The sequence below is a fragment of the Tamandua tetradactyla genome, chromosome 7 (genome assembly GCF_023851605.1).
Source record: "Tamandua tetradactyla isolate mTamTet1 chromosome 7, mTamTet1.pri, whole genome shotgun sequence".
NCBI lineage: Eukaryota > Metazoa > Chordata > Mammalia > Pilosa > Myrmecophagidae > Tamandua > Tamandua tetradactyla.
In genome coordinates, this window is record NC_135333.1 from 58,232,452 (window position 1) to 58,251,369 (window position 18,918).

Sequence of the window (18,918 nt, forward strand, 5' to 3'; positions counted from 1 at the left end):
CCGACTCCCCAACCCCCGCCCCGCCCGGAGTGAGGTCGCCTCCGCTCCCCAACCACCGTGGCAGGGACGAAAAGGGGAACCGGAACTCGAGATGCCTACGCTCCATTTTCTTCTCGCGCGAGGTAGGAGAGGAAGAAGGTTGGGCAAATGATGGGGACGTAGCCAATGAACGAGCGGGAGGGGCCTGATTGACGGCTTCCCGCTAGGTCCCTCCCCCGGGCCGAGAAGGGCTGCCGTCTCCTGCCCCGCCTTCCCCCCTTCCTATCCCTTCCCCCGCCTTACGAGCTCTTCTCTTCCCTTCTGAGGTGGCGGCTGAGTTCGTCTCCTCTTCAGCTCCATTTTACCGCTGGTCCTATTTGCCCTTCTCTCTGTTCTCGAAACCGGTCTGAGCGTTTCCTCCGTCTCCTCCGCATTGGTAGAGAGATTCCCTTTCTCGAGAATCCCTGCGCCTTCACCTTCGCGTCTTCTATTCTCTCTCTCTTTCCCCGCCATGAATGAGGAGTACGACGTGATCGTGCTGGGCACTGGCCTGACGGTGAGTCTCAGGCGACGGCCGCGGCCGAGGCGCTCGGGAGGGAGGAGGCCGTCAGTTCCGAGATGATCCGGGCGGCCGGACTGGGCCAAGGAGGGGAGATAGGGGCGTCGTGCAAGGGCGGATGGGCAGTGCCAGGGAGATCCGGGTGGCCCGGCCACTACGTGCCCTTACCCAGGCGGCAGCCTTTCGACCTCCTTGGCCAGCTCGTCTTGTTGCTACCGGCACTGTTCTCTTGCTCCTCCGACCTGTGGCTGGAGGAGGCGTGGGCTCTCCCTCCGGCGCGAGGACTCACAACCTGCCGGCCTTTCTTTTCCCGAATCCCGGGTTTGCGGTGACTGCCTAGGGCCAACCGCCTTGCAATTTCGTGTGTCTACGTTGATACTTTCTTTATTGGCCTGCTCTTCTTTTTCTTTTCTTTCTTCCTTTTTTTTACGGGAAGGTATTGTCGAAGGGTGTTGGGAAAGGTTTTCGCTAGTTGGGTGCATGAGTTTGGAAGGAGTTGCAACCCGCGGCAGTATCCAGCACTCTCCTAACCTCATGGCAGCCTAGGTTGGTGGAGTGTGTTGTCTCTAATGTGGAAGGAAAGACCAGGAAATTGAAAACCCAGGACTTTAGTTTGAGGAGCCAGTTAAGTACATGATGAAACACTAAGTTTGAGATAAAAGTAGGTGGAAAACGAGAGTTTCACTAGAATTAATACAGAATTAAAAAGGAAAGAAAAAAGAAGCCTGGATAGGGGTATCAAACGCTTTTCCACCTGCCTTTGGGTTGTTAAGCTCTCCGGGTTGGAAACGGAAAAGCGCAAGGCAAAGTGGGGGAGGGTGGAAGCCACTCGCAGTTGCATTTCCTATTTAGCCTGCAACTGCTACTAGTCAGTCTTTGGCCGCCAAGGTTAGGTAAAAGGTTTTGTGACAAGTCGTCTGGACAATTACAGTTTTGTAATTGTTAGAGTTTAATTAACTTAAAAGTTTGGAGGAAATAAATTTTGTGGTTTTTTTTTTTAACCTTCCCCTCCAGCACAAAATAAGAAGCATTATCCATTCCTTTTAACCTCCCTCCCCTCCTACTTTTTGAGCGTTCATAGAATGGGAATGAGTTTGTTTTCTCAAAACTTGTCTGTCAGATGTTTTGCCGTCTTTTCCTTTTGTTTGGTTTGCCCCTGCCTCCATCGTCTCTTCCACATGTTTTATCCTAAAGAGATGGATTGATGATGGATTGCTAGAGGCCAAGTTCTCTCTCTGCTGCCATACTCTTCCGGGATTTAGAAGACAAATCAATAACAGCATTAAGAATCGATAGTAATAGGAATGCAAGGCTTTCTTAATAGTATGGTATATTCATTTTCCTGTGTATCTGTCTGTTTAGAGATCTGGAGATAGTCTGCAAATAATTCAGGCGGGTGTTTTATCTTTTTTTTTTTTAAGTATTTTTCTTGAGGTAGAGTCACATACATACAGTCCATCCAAAGTATATAATCACTGGCTCACAGTATCATCACATAATTGTGTATTCATCACGATGATCATTTTTAGAACATTTGCATCACTGCAGAAAAAGATATAAAAAGAAAAAAACACACATCCCATACCCCTTTACTCCTCTCTCATTGACCACTAGTATTGCAATCTGTCCACTTTTTTTTTACCCCTTACCCCCTTCCACCTCCATTATTTATTTATTTTTGTCCTTATTTTTTTACTCATCTGTTCATACCCTGGATAAAGGGAACAACAGCCACAAGCTTTTCACAATCATGCAGTCATATTGTAAAAGCTATATGGTTACACAATCATCTTCAAGAATCAAAGCTATTGGAATACAGTTCAACAGTTTCAGGTACTTTCTTCTAGCCACTCCAGTACACCATAAACTGAAAAGGGATATCTATATAATGCATAATAATAACCTCCAGGATAACCTCTTGACTCTGAAATCTCTCAGCCACAGAAACTTTATTTTGTCTCATTTCTCTCTTCCCCCTTTTGGTCAAGAAGGCTCTCTCAGTTCCATAATGCAGGGTCCTAGCTTATCCTGGGAGTTGTGTCCCACATGCAGGGGAGGGCAGTGAGTTTACCTGCTGAGCTGTCTTAGAGAGGTCACATCTGAGCAGCAAAAGAGGTTCTCTGAGGGTGAAGGTGTGTCTTGTATTTCTTTTTTTTCATGCTCTTTTAAGAAAAGGAAAACGGTTATTCTTGTAAAACAGTTCCATTTGAAGGCAGGACCAGTTTGAGTATCAGACTCCTTTGGACATTTGAAATTCTACCTTATGGCTACTTCTTGTCTTAAGCAGAGCACTGATGTATATCTTGTGTATCCTAATCAATCTAACCTCAAATTCCGTAGTCATTTGATGCAAAACACAAATTCAAATTGGTAGAAACACATTGTAATCCCTCAGGACAAATTAGTATTTTTTTGAAGTAACACCACAAAAGAACTACTTTAGGTTTTTCTAAGCAAGAGGAAACCTTCAAATTCTTATTTGGCCAATTTTATAAGAAAAGATTGTTAAGAATTAGCACTGCATCTTTCTCATCTTGTCATATTTCTCTTCATAGTAATTTAGGGTGATTGTTGAAAAGTACTCATTTCTAAAGGCTCCATTATGTTTGACCCGAAGAAATATTACCAGATAGATGAGATTACTTACCTACAGAGTTATTTACAGTTTTTGAATGACAGATTCAGTTGAATTTCATTTTTGGTAGTGAGTTGGAAGACTGTTAGGACCCTAGATCACTAGGCCTACCCCCTGCATGTTTTTTATTTGTTTGTTTGTTTGAGTGCCTAATTGAGATTCAGAGCTTTTCGTAGTTTGTGGTGGATTTTGCTTATTGAAATGAAGTCTGTTTCTGCCAGCATGTCTGTAAACCAGTTAACTGCTTTTCTAGGGTTCTTGCTGACCTTTCAGATTTGCTCCTCGTTAAGAAGGTCAGCTGAGCATGGACAAAGGCGTGCAAATCCGTGATCAGTCAGGTTACTACGCGACCTAATTCAGAAGCATCACTTTGTACAAAGACCACACAGTCTTGTTGTGAAACAACCAAGTTAAGATAACTCACCTGGTTTACATTTTCATTTGGATTTACTGTGAGCTGTCAGTTTATAGCTGTCATCATTTCAATCCTCTGTGAGCCTTCCTAGATTGTTTTGTGAGCTGTTCCTTAAGAATTTTATCAATTAAGGACATACGCATTGTTACCCTGAATAGTAATGATGGCAGGATGATTTCGATAATGATAAATCTTTAATTCTTTGGCTTTTGAAGATACAAGGAATTAGATCATTTAAATCAAGAGACCACCAAAGTTAAAACCCTTAAATTAGAATTAACTTTGAGTATCTGTAGTAAACATACCATGTAATTTCCTTAATTTTTACCTATAAATATTTAGTGTTTGGAATTTAAGAACCTCAAGAAAGGCATTTAAAATTTCCTCTCTTAGGTACAGGTACCAAATAATACATGATGGGTGTGTGTCAAGTACTTTTATGAGATTAATTTGTTATATTTTAAATAAGTGTTGGAATTTCCCTTTGTTGCTTTGTGTTGTCATTGTTAAAATTGATGTATGGATCCACAGATGTTGATAATGACTTTAATAAAGAGGCATAAAAGACTTGATATATAAACTAGAGTAAAATCTAAATTCTCTGTCTAGGAGAATTGGAGCATTCCATGTAATTGAATTTTCTAAGGAGTTGAAGGTTATCCCCTTTAAAGAACCACAATTTTGAATGTGTTTTCTAAATGATATTGTAAAGCCTTCTTTAACAGACTGAGAAATATAATTAATTTACTTGATAACTGTGACTTCACAACTTGAGGGTTAGTTATTGTGCTTTGCTGTGAGATAACAAAATCATTAAGACCTAGTAAGCTTTTAGGAACTTTTGTCCTCCTTACTAAAAACTGCTTTCTGAGTTCTTCAGTCTGCTTTTCTATTTCTCTCCCGTTTTACTCTGCTTTTGAACTGGCAGCTTTTACATTTCTTTGCTTTCAGCATGGATAGGTAGCCTCTTACCGCCTAATGTGTTGCTTTTTAATTGGCTATGAGCTTGGAAATGCATTCCTGAAGCTTGTTAGATATAGTATATAAGAGTAGCTAGTTCATGGTTATTTGTGTTACCTAGAGGTCTTTTTTTTTCCTGTTCTACATGATATCTCTAATAAGCAAATATGAATAGAAGTTCACATTTCATTGACAGTTAACCAGATTATTCTCAGTATTATGTTTAAAAAATTGTATATCCCAGACATACTTTTTTCCTTTTCTCTTTATTAAAAAATTGTGGCTTCAAAGAGAGGTTTTGAACTTTATTTAAAAATCATGAACTGTAATTTAAAATGCTTCTTAGATTTGCTTCTTGAAAACCCCTGTCACAGCTATGTTAAAATATAGCAGAAGTCGTCTCACCACCATAGTGATCATAATGCCAGTATTTACAAATGCCTTACTTTTGAAAAGTATAAATATTTTACAGTTAGCCTCTATTTTAAATTAGCATACTGTCCCAATAGAAAATAACCAGTAAAATCAGACATTTTAGCATGTAGATATTATAGTAGTGTGGAGTTTGGTTTGAAAGACTATTAGGTAATTGTTTTATCTCACATGCATGATTAACTGTTCTGTCTTCACTCACCTGATTGAAGACTCTTATTGGAGTAATATTTATCCAGTTTCAGTTATTTAAACTACCAGTGCTTGTTTTGATCATTTGTGGGCAAAAAAAAGGTTAACATAGACCCTTTTTATAAGTAGCTTATTCTTAGGTAGAAGAGTCACTATAACAAGAGTTAATATGAGAAAGTTCTAAGTGCTGACGGTGAGTCAGAAAACTGCAGAACAAAAGCGAATAAAGGAAAAATGAACAAACAATAAAAACAACAAAACAAAGATCAAAAAGAAAAATTTTTTAAAAATGAGAAAAAAAAGGAAAAGAAGAAAAAAACCCCAAAAACTGCACAAGCAAGGAGGTATTGAAATTGAATTTTAAAAATATTGGTTACAGAGTTTCTGTTGGGGTGACGAAGTAGTCTTTGTAATGGATGGTGGTAGCTGGTAGCACAACATTGTGAATTAAATTTAATGTCACTGATTATACTCTTAAAAATGGTTAAAAAGGCAAATTTTATGTTATACAATACATGTTACCACAATAAATTTTTAAAAGAATTTTGGTAATCCTTGAACATAGGAAGAAACGATTTTCTGGGCAGAGAGAGAGAGCAGTGTAACGCCATATGAAGGAGGGGTTAGATGTAGGGAATACGGAGTAGTTTATTTTGCCTGAAGCAGCAGGTATTAAGAGGGGTAGTGGGAAATAGGATTGGAAAGAAGGCATATCACCAAGAATGAGGAATATATGAAACTAAGAAATTTGAATTTTATCTTCTACATAGCAGAGGAGGGCTTTCAAGTAGGAAAATGTTAATTAGAGCCAAATTTCAAGAAAAGTTACCTTCGACAGCTTTTAATGAGATATAGTAGAGGGGCAGAGACATTTAAAGAAACATTATGCTGAAAACTAACAAAACGTAAAAATTATTTTTATTTTCTTTTGTAGGGCATATATCATTTAGATTGCTAACTGATTTACAGTTTCTCTAGTTAATATATTTTCTTCATAGTTGTAGAAAAGGTGCTTTGAAATCATACTTCCTTTCATATTACTTAGTGTTTTTGTTTTCTTAATGATTTTTGCATGTTTACTTTCTGTTTTTTGAACATAATCTTGAAAATACAATAGTATTTGGTAGGCTTTAAAGTTGTAGTAAATGTTTAGTTTGGTCATTTGGAATGTATATCAGATTATTAATATACTGACTCTTTCTCTTCCCAGTCTAAGTTGTTCTCTTAGCAGGAGGGAAGGAAAGGGCATCAGGAGACTACTTAGTACCACTGGTCTTGGGAGCATTATTTAGATACATTGCCATTCATTTATAGGAACACCTTTCAGGCCTCTAATGGATAAGATGTATTTTCTAGGTTTGTTTAGGTGCTGTACAAACGAGTTAACTCTGATTATTGTAATTATGTTCTATGGTGCGTGCTGAAGGGAGGTGAACTTCAGAATCATGGATATATGGTCTTCCTCCCATCTGTACATCCTATGTGTACACATACTAGAACTTTGCTGCAAGTAAGCTTTAAACAATTTTAGCTGGCTTACCTCTTATCATGTAGCAGAACATGAAGTGCCAGATAGTGGTAGCTAATGCACTTGGGTTCTGAAGATGTTTTCGTAATTTTAGTTTTGGTGGGGTCTGAATGTGTGTAGTTATATCCTGATCAGAGAGAGTTCAAAGCATGGAAATTAATGTGGACTACTCCCATCTACTAGATTTAAAACTAATATGTTGGTGCTTGCTTCGGTGGCATATATACTAAAATTGGAACAATACAGAGAAGATTAGCATGGCCCCTGTACAAGGATGACATGCAAATTCGTGAAGCATTTCATATTTTATTTAAAAAAAGGAAAAAACTAGTATGTTGGCTAATATTCATTCACATATAAATTTCCTGGTCAAAGTTTATCGACATTGACATGTATGATGGAGGGACCAGATTTTCTAGTGTAAAAAAAAGGAAACTGATTTAGAATATGTTCTTTGACTTTAATGTGCTTTGCTTGTTAATCTATATTCACCGTGCAAGTAGTAGATTTTAATTGCAATTTACTTATTTTGGAAGCTTAAATTTTTAGGACCATTAATGTACACTTTGTGCCCACTTATGATTGATGATTGAATTTTATCAGTGAATTAGTAACTTCATTCCATGTTTTAAAAGTTTACAGTATTATATTTATGTTACTCTGTATTTTTTTCTTTTAGCAGTGCAGGAGCAGTCTTTTATAGATGGGTTTAGAAGAATCAGTGGACCTACAGATTTTTGGTTACCTTTTGTTATATTTGCTCCAAGTGATGCCTTTAAAAGTAGTTATAATCAGCTCTTTGGACTCTTCCTAATCTTTCAATTATTGACCTATTTATTTTAGACCTTAGCCTTCAGTGTTTGCCTTGAGGCCATGGTTCAGTGGGTCTTGCTTATTTGCAGTGGAGCATTAGTTGCTGTGATTTTTTTTTTCCCTTCCAAAAATTAAACTGAGTTCTCCTTTTGTCAGCTGGGAATGGGACTGTTTGGTCTTTCTCTGTTTTTGGTGTGTTACAACTTAATTTTTTATATATATATATTTTTACTGAGATGTCATTAAGCATTATACTCTCTATTCGGAGTATACAATCAGTGGTTTACTACATTACATAGTTGTGTATTCATCACCATGATCATTTTTAGAACATTTACATCACTCCAGAAAAAGAAAAAGAAAAAGAAAAAACCCATACACCCCTTACCCACCTCATTGACCACTAGTATTGCAATCTACCCGATTTTTTTTTACCTCTTCTCCACCCCCCAATTATTTATTTATTTTTGTCCTTATTTTTTTTTACTCATCTGTCCATACTTTGAATAAAGGAGCATCATCCACAAGATTTTCATAATCACACAGTCACATTGTAAAAGCTATATAGTTATACAATTGTCTTCAAGATTAAGGCTACTGGAAAACAATATAACCTATTTTTGAGATAATAAATGTATTCTACTTTCATATATTGTGTTGAACTTGATATGTTAGTACATCTATAAAATCTTTTTTTAACAAATGAGTTCTAGATAATATTAGGATTGATTTTTTTCCCAGTAAAATATTTTTTATTTCTTTTATCTAAAATGATATTGCTATGACACATTTTGTTTTTGTTTTTCATTTTTCTCTTTGGGCTTTGGTAAAGCCATAGATATTTGCCTTTCTCCAAATAGAATGCCTCATAAAACATGTGTGATCTCTGGGGGAAAATGCTTTCAGAAGTGCAAGATACCAGTAAACTTAATTATTTAGGAATATAATAAATATGGAAATTACTTGATATTGAAGTTGAATATGTATTTCCCTTATGGAATTTATTTATTTTCAAGGAGTCAAGAATTTACTTTTTACCTATTGTGTTATGACTGATCTAAACTGTATATATAAAACAACCAAACAAAAACAATAAAAATTAAACAAAATTCTTACTCCCAAGTATGTAAGAAAGGTGATTACAAAGTACTTTGTACAAACACCAGGAATAAGGTATCCTTTTTTTTTTTTTTGGTCATTTCTGAGGTTTCTCCAAAGTACTTCCCCTCTTAAAGCCTCCAGTAACCCAGTCAAGACCCATGTGGAATGGCTGGAGCCACACTCCATCTAGTCAAAAGGTCACACCCCCCAATAGGGCATGTCGCAGCTCTTGGAGATAGTTTCCACCCTACTGTATTGAATCAGGATGAATAGAAAGGGCTTCTCCCCATAAGATTGGGTCAGGGTTAAAACATGGCTTTTCTGGGCTACTATGACTTTCAAACTGGCACAGTACCCTCCCCATCTACATTTAAACTAGCCTCCCTCCTTAAATTATCGTGTTCATTTGTTTGTCTTTTTTTAAAAAAAATTTATTGATATATATTATATATTCATGTACCATGTAATCATCCAAAATATACAATCAGTGGTTCACATCATATAGCTGTGCATGTATCATCACAATCAACTTTTTTTGTGTGAAAAATAATATGTATACAAAAAAAGAAGTAAATTTCAAAGTACATCGCAACAATTAGTTGTAGATCAGATTTCGGTATGGGTTACAATTGTACAATTTGAAAACTTCTAGCTGGAGTTTTTATTTCTAAGATACTGGAGACTAAAGGAAATACCAATATGATGATTCAGCAATAGGATTGATTTTTATAGTTGTAAAATACCATCAGTTCTTTCTGTTTATCAAGACGTCGTTAAGAAAGTGAAAAGACAAGCCAAAAATGGGAATAGATATATTTGCAATACATATAACCAACAAAGATTTATATCCAGAATGTATAAAGAACTTTTGCAAAAGGGCTAGAAGAAGCCCATTTAAAAAATGGGCAAATAATTTGAATAGGCAGTTCTCAAAAGAATATATTGTACTGGCCAATCAGCTATAAAAAAGGTTCTTAATCTTATTAGACATTAGGAGATGAAAATTCAGATCTCATCTTCTTTCCCTTTGCATCTGGAGGCAGCTGTCCATTAAGCCAGGATAGGTACTGGATAAGTACATCCAGGATCCACAGAAGAAGAGGCAGTCCAATGCACTTTTCTCCTAAGGGTCTGCTGCTGCCAACTTTCTGCTCTCCACAGGGTCCCTTGCCCTACACAGCTGCATAAAGCTTGCAGCCTGGGATATAAGGCCAAGCAGCATTATGCTATCTTCTAGATTTCTGTGTGCTATGTTGGCAACAAATGCCCAGTTCCTAAGGTTGCAACCTATGGCAAGCCTATTTCCATAATGGTGTCAAACAGCTGATGTTTGCCCTAAGCCTTCAGTCACTTGCCGAGAAGTGAGCTAGAGGCCACCATGGAGCCTTGAGAGTCCTAAATTCTTGCTGGATTAGTGAAGATTCCACATACAGATTATTTGAGGTGGTCCTTGGTAATGCATCCATAAAGCTATCAGAACACAAAACCAGGAGATGGCTGGGCTGACACCTGCAGGCTGCAAGAGCCTTGGTGTTGGAGACAGCCACAAGTTCCACTATTGGTGGTTCTTGCTGTGTAGCTTGGAGAAGGTGCAATGTTCTCTAGCCCTCTGTTGCTGCTAATTTAAATAATGTTTGTAAAATTCATACCTAATAAACAATTTAGGACAGTCATGTCTACTTAAAAAACAAAAACCATGTCCTCACCAAAACGACTGATGTTTAAAAGACAACAATACAAGTGTTTGGCAAGGATATGAAACTACAGAAATTTTCATACACTGCTGACAAAAGTGTAAATTCATACAACCATTTTGGAAAGTTATTTGGCAGGATCTGCTGAAGTTGAGTGTATTCTTACAATTTCATTCCTAAATATATATCCAACAGAAGTGCACACGTAAAAGACATGTATAAGAATGTTTATAGATTATTTGTAATAATCAAAAACTGGAAGCTACCCATTATCCATTGATAGTAGAATGGATAAAGAAATTGTGGTATATCCATGTAGTATATTCTTTCAGTGAAATCCTATGCAGCTTTGTTACCTAAAGCATGGTCCAGTGATTAGCAGCATCTACCACACCTGAGAACGTAATAGAACTATAGACTCTTAGAACCCCCCCTCCAGATACACTGATATACAATCTGCAGTTTTACAAGATTCCCAGGTGATTCTTAAGTGTTTGAGAAGCAGTTCTGTAGTACTGTTTCAAAAGTGGTTCCTGCCCAGCAGCATTAGCTGGAAAACTAGAAATGCATATTCCCTACCCCAGACTTCAAGAATCAGAAACTTTCAGAATGGGGCCCAGCACATAGCTCTCCAGGGGATATGGATGCATGTTGAAGGGGAATACACATTTTTTACAGGTCATGCCCAATTGGGAGCCACATTGCAGGACTAGGCAACTTTTAGAAGTTCAGATGGTAAATATTTTAGGCTTTGCCATATAGTGTTTGTTACAACTACTGAGCTTTGCTGTTGTTGTGTGAAAACACCCAAAGACAATACCTCAGTGAGTGGGCATGTAAATAAAACTTTATTTACAAAGCATACAGGCTGGATTTACAAAGCATACAGGCTGGATTTGTCTTGCAGTTTGGGTACCCCTGCTCTATGATTGCGAGAATGGTTAGATTTCAACTGTATACAAGACATGGGTGAATCTTTAAAATACAATGTTGAATAAAATATTTGAGATATGAAAAGTAAATACTAACATGATTCCACTTATGTGGAATTCAAAAACTGTCAAAACTACTTTTTGGTGTTTGAAATCAGGATAGTGGTGTTGCAGTGGTGGTAGTTAATGACTGGAATAGGACAGGAGGGGCCTTCTGGAGTGCTGATAATGTTTTTCTTTATCTGGGGTCTAGTTACCTGGATATATTTCATTTTGTAAAATTTCTTGAAGTTGTACATTTATGGTATGTTTTATTTCAATAAAAGCAGTTACTAAAAAAAGAGTTACAGTTTAGAAAATTTGTCTTATATATTTAAGGAAGATGAATTCGTTTGCTCCCTTTGAAGCCAAAATAACATTAGGTTTAGAATTGATCAAATAATGCTGTTAGAAACCATTCTAATGTATCTGAATAGAATGCAAGGAAACAAATGAATAAGAGGTTATTCAAATGAAAACGGTCTGAAATTAACTGGTTTATGACTAAAATATCTTTAGGTGAGATTGGAAATATAATGAAGATGATTTAGGATTTTGGAGTCACTGATATCGATATGCCTTTAGATTCATTTTCTCAGCAATAAGTTGAGCAATATTAGGTCTTTTAGTCTATAGGAATTAGATTTAGAGATTTTTTTTATTAATTAAAAATATTAACTAACAAAACATTTAGAAATCATTCCATTCTACATATACAATCAGTAATTCTTAATATCATCACATAGTTGCACATTCATCATTTCTTAGTACATTTGCATCGATTCAGAAAAAGAAATAAAAAGACAACAGAATAAAATAAAACGATAATAGGAAAAAAAAAAACAGAAACCTATACCTCACATGCAGCTTCATTCAATGTTTTAACATAATTACATTACAATTAGGTAGTATTGTGCTGTCCATTTCTGAGTTTTTGTATCCAGTCCTGTTGCACGGTCTGTATCCCTTCAGCTCCAATTACCCCTTATCTTACCCTATTTCTATCTCCTGATGGTTTCTGTTACCAATGACGTATTCCAAGTTTATTCACTAATGTCGGTTCATATCAGTGAGACCATGCAGTATTTGTCCTTTAGTTTTTGGCTAGTCTCACTCAGCATAATGTTCTCTAGGTCCATTCATGTTATTACATGCTTCATAAGTTTATTCTGTCTTAGAGCTGCATAATAATATCCCATCGTATGTATATACCACAGTTTGTTTAGCCACTCCTCTGTTGATGGACATTTTGGCTGTTTCCATCTCTTTGCAATTGTAAATAATGCTGCTATAAACATTGGTGTGCAAATGTCCGTTTGTATCTTTGCCCTTAAGTCCTCTGAGTAGATACCTAGGAATGGTATTGCTGGGTCATATGGCAATTCTATATTCAATTTTTTGAGGAACCGCCAAACTGCCTTCCACAATGGTTGCACCATTTGACATTCCCACCAACAGTGGATAAGTGTGCCTCTTTCTCTACAACCTCTCCGGCACTTGTTATTTTCTGTTTTGTTGATAATGGCCATTCTGGTGGGTGTGAGATGATATCTCATTGTGGTTTCGATTTGCATTTCTCTAATGGCCAGGGACATTGAGCATCTCTCCATGTGCCTTTTGGCCATTTGTATTTCCTCTTCTGAGAGGTGTCTGTTCAAGTCTTTTTCCCATTTTGTAATTGGATTGGCTGTCTTTTTGTTGTTGAGTCGAACAGTCTCTTTATAAATTCTGGATACTAGACCTTTATCTGATATGTCATTTCCAAATATTTTCTCCCATTGTGTAGGCTGTCTTTTTACTTTCTTGATGAAGCTCTTTGATGCACAAAAGTGTTTAATTTTGAGGAGCTCCCATTTCTTTCTTTCTTTCTTCAGTGCTCTTGCTTTAGGTGTAAGGTCCATAAAACCGCCTCCAATTATAAGATTCATAAGATATCTCCCTACATTTTCCTCTAACTGTTTTATGGTCTTAAACCTAATGTTTAGATCTTTGATCCATTTTGAGTTAACTTTTGTATAGGGTGTGAGATACGGGTCCTCTTTCATTCTTTTGCATATGGATATCCAGTTCTCTAGGCACCATTTATTGAAGAGACTGTTCTGTCCCAGGTGAGTTGGCTTGACTGCCTTATCAAAGATCAAATGTCCATAGATGAGAGGGTCTATATCTGAGCACTCTATTCAATTCCATTGGTCGATATATCTATATGTCAGTACCATGCTGTTTTGACCACTGTGGCTTCATAATATGCCTTAAAGTCAGGCAGCGTGAGACCTCCAACTTCGTTTTTTTTTCCTCAAGATACTTTTAGCAGTTCGGGGCACCCTGCCCTTCCAGATAAATTTGCTTATTGGTTTTTCTATTTCTGAAAAATAAGTTGTTGGGATTTTGATTGGTATTGCGTTGAATCTGTAAATCAATTTAGGTAGGATTGACATCTTAACTATATTTAGTCTTCCAGTCCATGAACATGGTATGCCCTTCCATCTATTTAGGTCTTCTGTGATTTCTTTTAACAGTTTTTTGTAGTTTTCTTTGTATAGGTCTTTTGTCTCTTTAGTTAAATTTATTCCTAAGTATTTTATTCTTTTAGTTGCAATTGTGAATGGAATTCGTTTCTTGATTTCCCCCTCAGCTTGTTTATTGCTAGTGTATAGGAACACTACAGATTTTTGAATGTTGATCTTGTAACCTGCTACTTTGCTGTACTCGTTTATTAGCTCTAGTAGTTTTGCTATGGATTTTTCAGGGTTTTCGACGTATAGTATCATATCATCTGCAAACAGTGATAGTTTTACTTCTTCCTTTGCAATTTTGATGCCTTGTATTTCTTTTTCTTGTCTAATTGCTCTGGCTAGAACTTCCAACACGATGTTGAATAACAGTGGTGATAGTGGACATCCTTGTCTTGTTCCTGATCTTAGGGGGAAAGTTTTCAGTTTTTCCCCATTGAGGATGATATTAGCTGTGGGTTTTTCATATATTCCCTCTATCATTTAAGGAGGTTCCCTTGTATTCCTATCCTTTGAAGTGTTTTCAACAGGAAAGGATGTTGAATCTTGTCAAATGCCTTCTCTGCATCAATTGAGATGATCATGTGATTTTTCTGCTTTGATTTGCTGATATGGTGTATTACATTAATTGATTTTCTTATGTTGAACCATCCTTGCATACCTGGGATTAATCCTACTTGGTCATGATGTATAATTCTTTTAATGTGTTGCTGGATTTGATTTGCTAGAATTTTGTTGAGGATTTTTGCATCTATATTCATTAGAGAGATTGATTTGTAGTTTTCTTTTTTTGTAATATGTTTACCTGGTTTTGGTAGGAGGGTGATGTTGGCTTCATAGAATGAATTAGGTAGCTTTCCCTCCACTTCAGTTTTTTTGAAGAGTTTGAGCAGGGTTGGTACTAATTCTTTCTGGAATGTTTGGTAGAATTCACCTGTGAAGCCGTCTGGTCCTGGACTTTACTTTTTGAGAAGCTTTTGAATGACTGATTCAATTTCTTTACTTGTGATTGGTTTGTTGAGGTCATCTATGTCTTCTTGAGTCAAAGTTGGTTGTTCATGTCTTTCCAGGAACCCGTCCATTTCCTCTAAATTGTTGTATTTATTAGCGTAAAGATGTTCATAGTATCCTGTTATTACCTCCTTTATTTCTGTGAGGTCAGTGGTTATGTCTCCTCTTCCATTTCTGATCTTATTTATTTGCATTCTCTCTCTTCTTTTTTTTGTCAATCTTGCTAAGGGCCCGTCAATCTTATTGATTTTCTCATAGAACCAACTTCTGGTCTTATTGATTTTCTCTATTGTTTTTGTGTTCTCAATTTCATTTATTTCTGCTCCAATCTTTGTTATTTCTTTCCTTTTGCTTGCTTTGGAGTTAGTTTGCCGTTCTTTCTCCAGTTCTTCCAAGTGGACAGTTAATTCCCAAATTTTTGCCCTTCTTTTTTGATATAGGCATTTAGGGCAATAAATTTCCCTCTTAGCACTACCTTTGCTGCGTCCCATAGGTTTTAATATGTTGTGTTTTCATTTTCATTTGCCTCGAGATATTTACTAATTTCTCTTGGAATTTCTTCCTTGACCCACTGGTTGTTTAAGAGTGTGTTGTTGAGTTTCCACGTATTTGTGAATTTTCTGGCACTCTGCCTATTATTGATTTCCAACTTCATTCCTTTATGATCTGAGAAAGTGTTGTGTATGATTTCAATCTTTTTAAATTTGTTGAGACTTGCTTTGTGACCCAGCATATGGTCTATCTTTGAGAATGATCCATGAGCACTTGAGAAAAAGGTGTATCCTGCTCTTGTGGGGTGTAATGTCCTATAAATGTCTGTTAAATCTAGCTTGTTTATTGTAATATTCAAATTCTCTGTTTCTTTATTGATCCTCTGCTAGTTGTTCTGTCCATTGATGAGAGTGGGGAATTGAAGTCTCCAACTATTATGGTAGATGTGTTTCTTTCCCTCTTCAGTATTTGCAGTGTATTCCTCACGTATTTTGGGGCATTCTGGTTCGGTGCATAGATATTTATGATTGTTATGTCTTCTTGTTGAATTGTTCCTTTTATTAGTAGATAGTATCCTTCTTTGTCTCTTTTAACTGTTTTACATTTGAAGTATAATTTGTTGCGTATTAGTATAGCTATTCCTGCTCTTTTCTGGTTGTTATTTGCATGAAATATCTTTTCCCAACCTTTCACTTTCACCCTATGTTTATCTTTGGGTCTAAGATGTGTTTCCTGTAGACAGCATATAGAAGGATCCTGTTTTTTAATCCATTCTGCCAGTCTATGTCTTTTGATTGGGGAATTCAGTCCATTAACATTTAGTGTTATTACTGTTTGGATAATACTTTCCTCTGCCATTTTCCCGTTTGTATTATATATATCATATCCAATTTTCCTTCTTTCTACACTCTTCTCCACACCTCTCTCTTCTGTGTTTTCGTATCTGACTCTAGTGCTCCCTTTAGTATTTCTTGCAGAGCTGGTCTCTTGGTCACAAATTCTCTCAGTGACTTTTTGTCAGAAAATGTTTTAATCTCTCCCTCGTCTTTGAAGGACAATTTTGCTGGATATAGAATTCTTGGTTGGCAGTTTTTCTCTTTTAGTAATTTAAATATATCATCCCACTGTCTTCTTGCCTCCATGGTTTCTGCTGAGAAATCTACACATAGTCTTACTGGGTTTCCCTTGTATGTGATGGATTGTTTTTCTCTTGCTGCTTTCAAGATCCTCTCTTTCTCTTTGACCCTCACATTCTAACTAGTAAGTGTCTTGGAGAATGCCTATTTGGATCTGTTCTCTATGGGGTGCGCTGCAGTTCTTGGATCTGTAGTTTTAGGTCTTTTGTAAGAGTTGGGAAATTTTCAGTGATAATTTCTTCCATTAGTTTTTCTCCTCCTTTTCCCTTCTCTTCTCCTTCTGGGACACCCACAACATGTATATTTGTGTGCTTCATATTATCATTCAGTTCCCTGAGCCCCTGCTCAAATTTTTCCATTCTTTTCCCGATAGTTTCTGTTTCTTTTTGGATTTCTGATGTTCCATCCTCCAGTTCACTAATTCTAACCTCTGTCTCTTTAAATCTACCATTGTAGGTTTCCATTGTTATTTTCATCTCTTCTACTGTATCTTTCATTCCCATAAGTTCTGTGATTTGTTTTTTCAGACTTTCCATTTCTTCTTTTTGTTCATTCCTTGCCTTCATGTCCTCCCTCGATTGATTTGGTTTTTGAAGAGGTTTTCCGTTTCTGTTCGTATATTCAGAATTAGTTGTCTCAGCTCCTGTATCTCATTTGAACTATTGGTTTGTTCCTTTGATTGGGCCATATCTTCAATTTTCCTGGTGTGATTTGTTATTTTTTACTGGTGTCTGGACATTTAATTACCTTAATTAGTTTATTCTGGAGATTGCTTTCTTATCCTGCCCAGTATGTGGCGCTTGTCTGTCTGCGGGTCCCACCAGTAAAATATGTTGTGGCTCCTGTAACTTTGGAAGGCTCTCCCTGCTGGGGGCGTGGTGGAGACAGAGGAAAGGTTGTAGGCTAGTTTTAATGGCTTCAAATTGCGAAGCCCTGGGATCTGAATTCCTTGAGAGAGGAATTCCGCCTGAGTTGCGTTTCACCCCTCTTGTGGGGAAGTTTCAGGTGGTAGACAGCCCTGAAAGCAGCCTGTTTCCGTGCCCGGGGCAGTTGCAGCCTGTGCAATCCTGGCGCCGAGTCCAGATGGAACCAAGCTCCGCAGATACAGCCACAGAAGGCTCCGCTTCGTCCCCTTTCCTCCCTTTCAGTCAGCCCAATAGGCGACTTCCGCCTTGATCAGTTTCGCCTGAGCTGGAGGCCCACTTCTAGCAGTCAGAATTTGTTTGTTAATGCCACTATTGGTGTTTGGTTGGACCCAGTCCCTGCCACTGTTGGAGACTCTTTCCTTTCCCTCCAGCAATCCGCCCGTGGGGGAGGGGAGCCGGTCGCCGGCCGCTGCGGCTTGGGGAACTCACCGTTCCGAGACTCGCAGTCGGGAAAGCTGTCTGTGGGGAAGGGGCGCCGGCCGCCGTGGTTTGGGGAACTTGCTTTTCCAAGACCTGCAACTGGTCCTGGAAGCCACCTGTGAGGGAGGGGCGCCGGCTGCCGGCTTCTGCGGCTTGGGAAAGTGCACGCGGCTCGGGAAACTCACTGTTGCGGAGTCTTGCCGCTGGTGCAGCTGGTCCAGACTGGGGTGCGCTGTGTGTCCGGTCTCTGTCGTGGCTCCGTGAGCTGTTCTGTACTGTTTCTGGTTATTTAGTAGTTGCTCTGGAGGATGAACTAAAACGCGCGCACCTTACTAAGCCACCATCTTGGCCCCCCTAGATTTAGAGATTTTTAAAAAATTAAAAAGTCATAGTTCCTAAATCACTTCATTAAGTTGGTATATTTTTTCAGTCACTTGTTTGGAGAAGAGTAGTATCCTAGAAGCAGAACAGTTACAGCATAAAATGGTGTTCCCTCCTATAGTAAAATTTGAACCCAAAGGTAAATAATTTAAACATTAAAAGATATAAAATGAGTAGATACATTTTGTAGGAAAATGGATATTTTTTTTTTAAATTTCAAAGTCCATTGTAGGAGAACAAGATTTTTTGTTTCTCTGCTGTATAGGGAGCTTTGGCTAAATTTTAGAAGCACTAAAGGTCTTTAAAGGTGCATGAATTTAGGGCGGTGTGACGATGGCTCAGTGGCAGAATTCTCACCTGCCATGCCAGAGACCCAGGTTCGATTCTGGTGCTTGTCCATGGGGTGGGGGTGGGGAGGAGCGTGAATTTTCCTTTGTCTTCTAGCAAAATACAACTCTTATAATTTTTTAAGCTTTTTTTATTGTATAGTATAACGTATATACAAAGCAAAGAAATAAAAAAAGCAGTAATTTTCAAAGCACTCTTCAAAAAGTGGTTACAGGATAGATTCTAGAGTTTGTCATGAGCTACCACATGTTCCTCTCATATTTTTCCTTCTAGCTGCTCAAAAATATAGGAGGCTAGAGGGCTTAAGTACTTTATCCTCACAATCAACTTTTTTTCCTTTTTATTTTGTGAACAGCAGCATGTACACAAAAAAGCTATGCATTTCCAAGTACAGTACCACAATTAGTTGTAG

The 18,918-nt window shown here is 37.6% G+C and overlaps 1 protein-coding gene and 1 non-coding gene across 2 annotated transcripts in view; both read left to right on the top strand.

The window, feature by feature from the left end:
* Positions 1-245: 245 nt before the first annotated feature.
* Positions 246-18,918, top strand: part of GDI2 (GDP dissociation inhibitor 2) — a 61,406-nt gene continuing 42,733 nt past the window's right edge. The window contains exon 1 of the mRNA XM_077169520.1: positions 246-535. Within this exon, the coding sequence (XP_077025635.1) occupies positions 491-535 (45 nt within the window). The 5' untranslated portion in view covers positions 246-490. The remainder of the gene's footprint in view (positions 536-18,918) is intronic.
* LOC143642929 (U6 spliceosomal RNA) lies at positions 6,903-7,009 on the top strand. Its single transcript, XR_013155988.1, has one exon. It is a non-coding gene; the product is annotated as a U6 spliceosomal RNA (small nuclear RNA).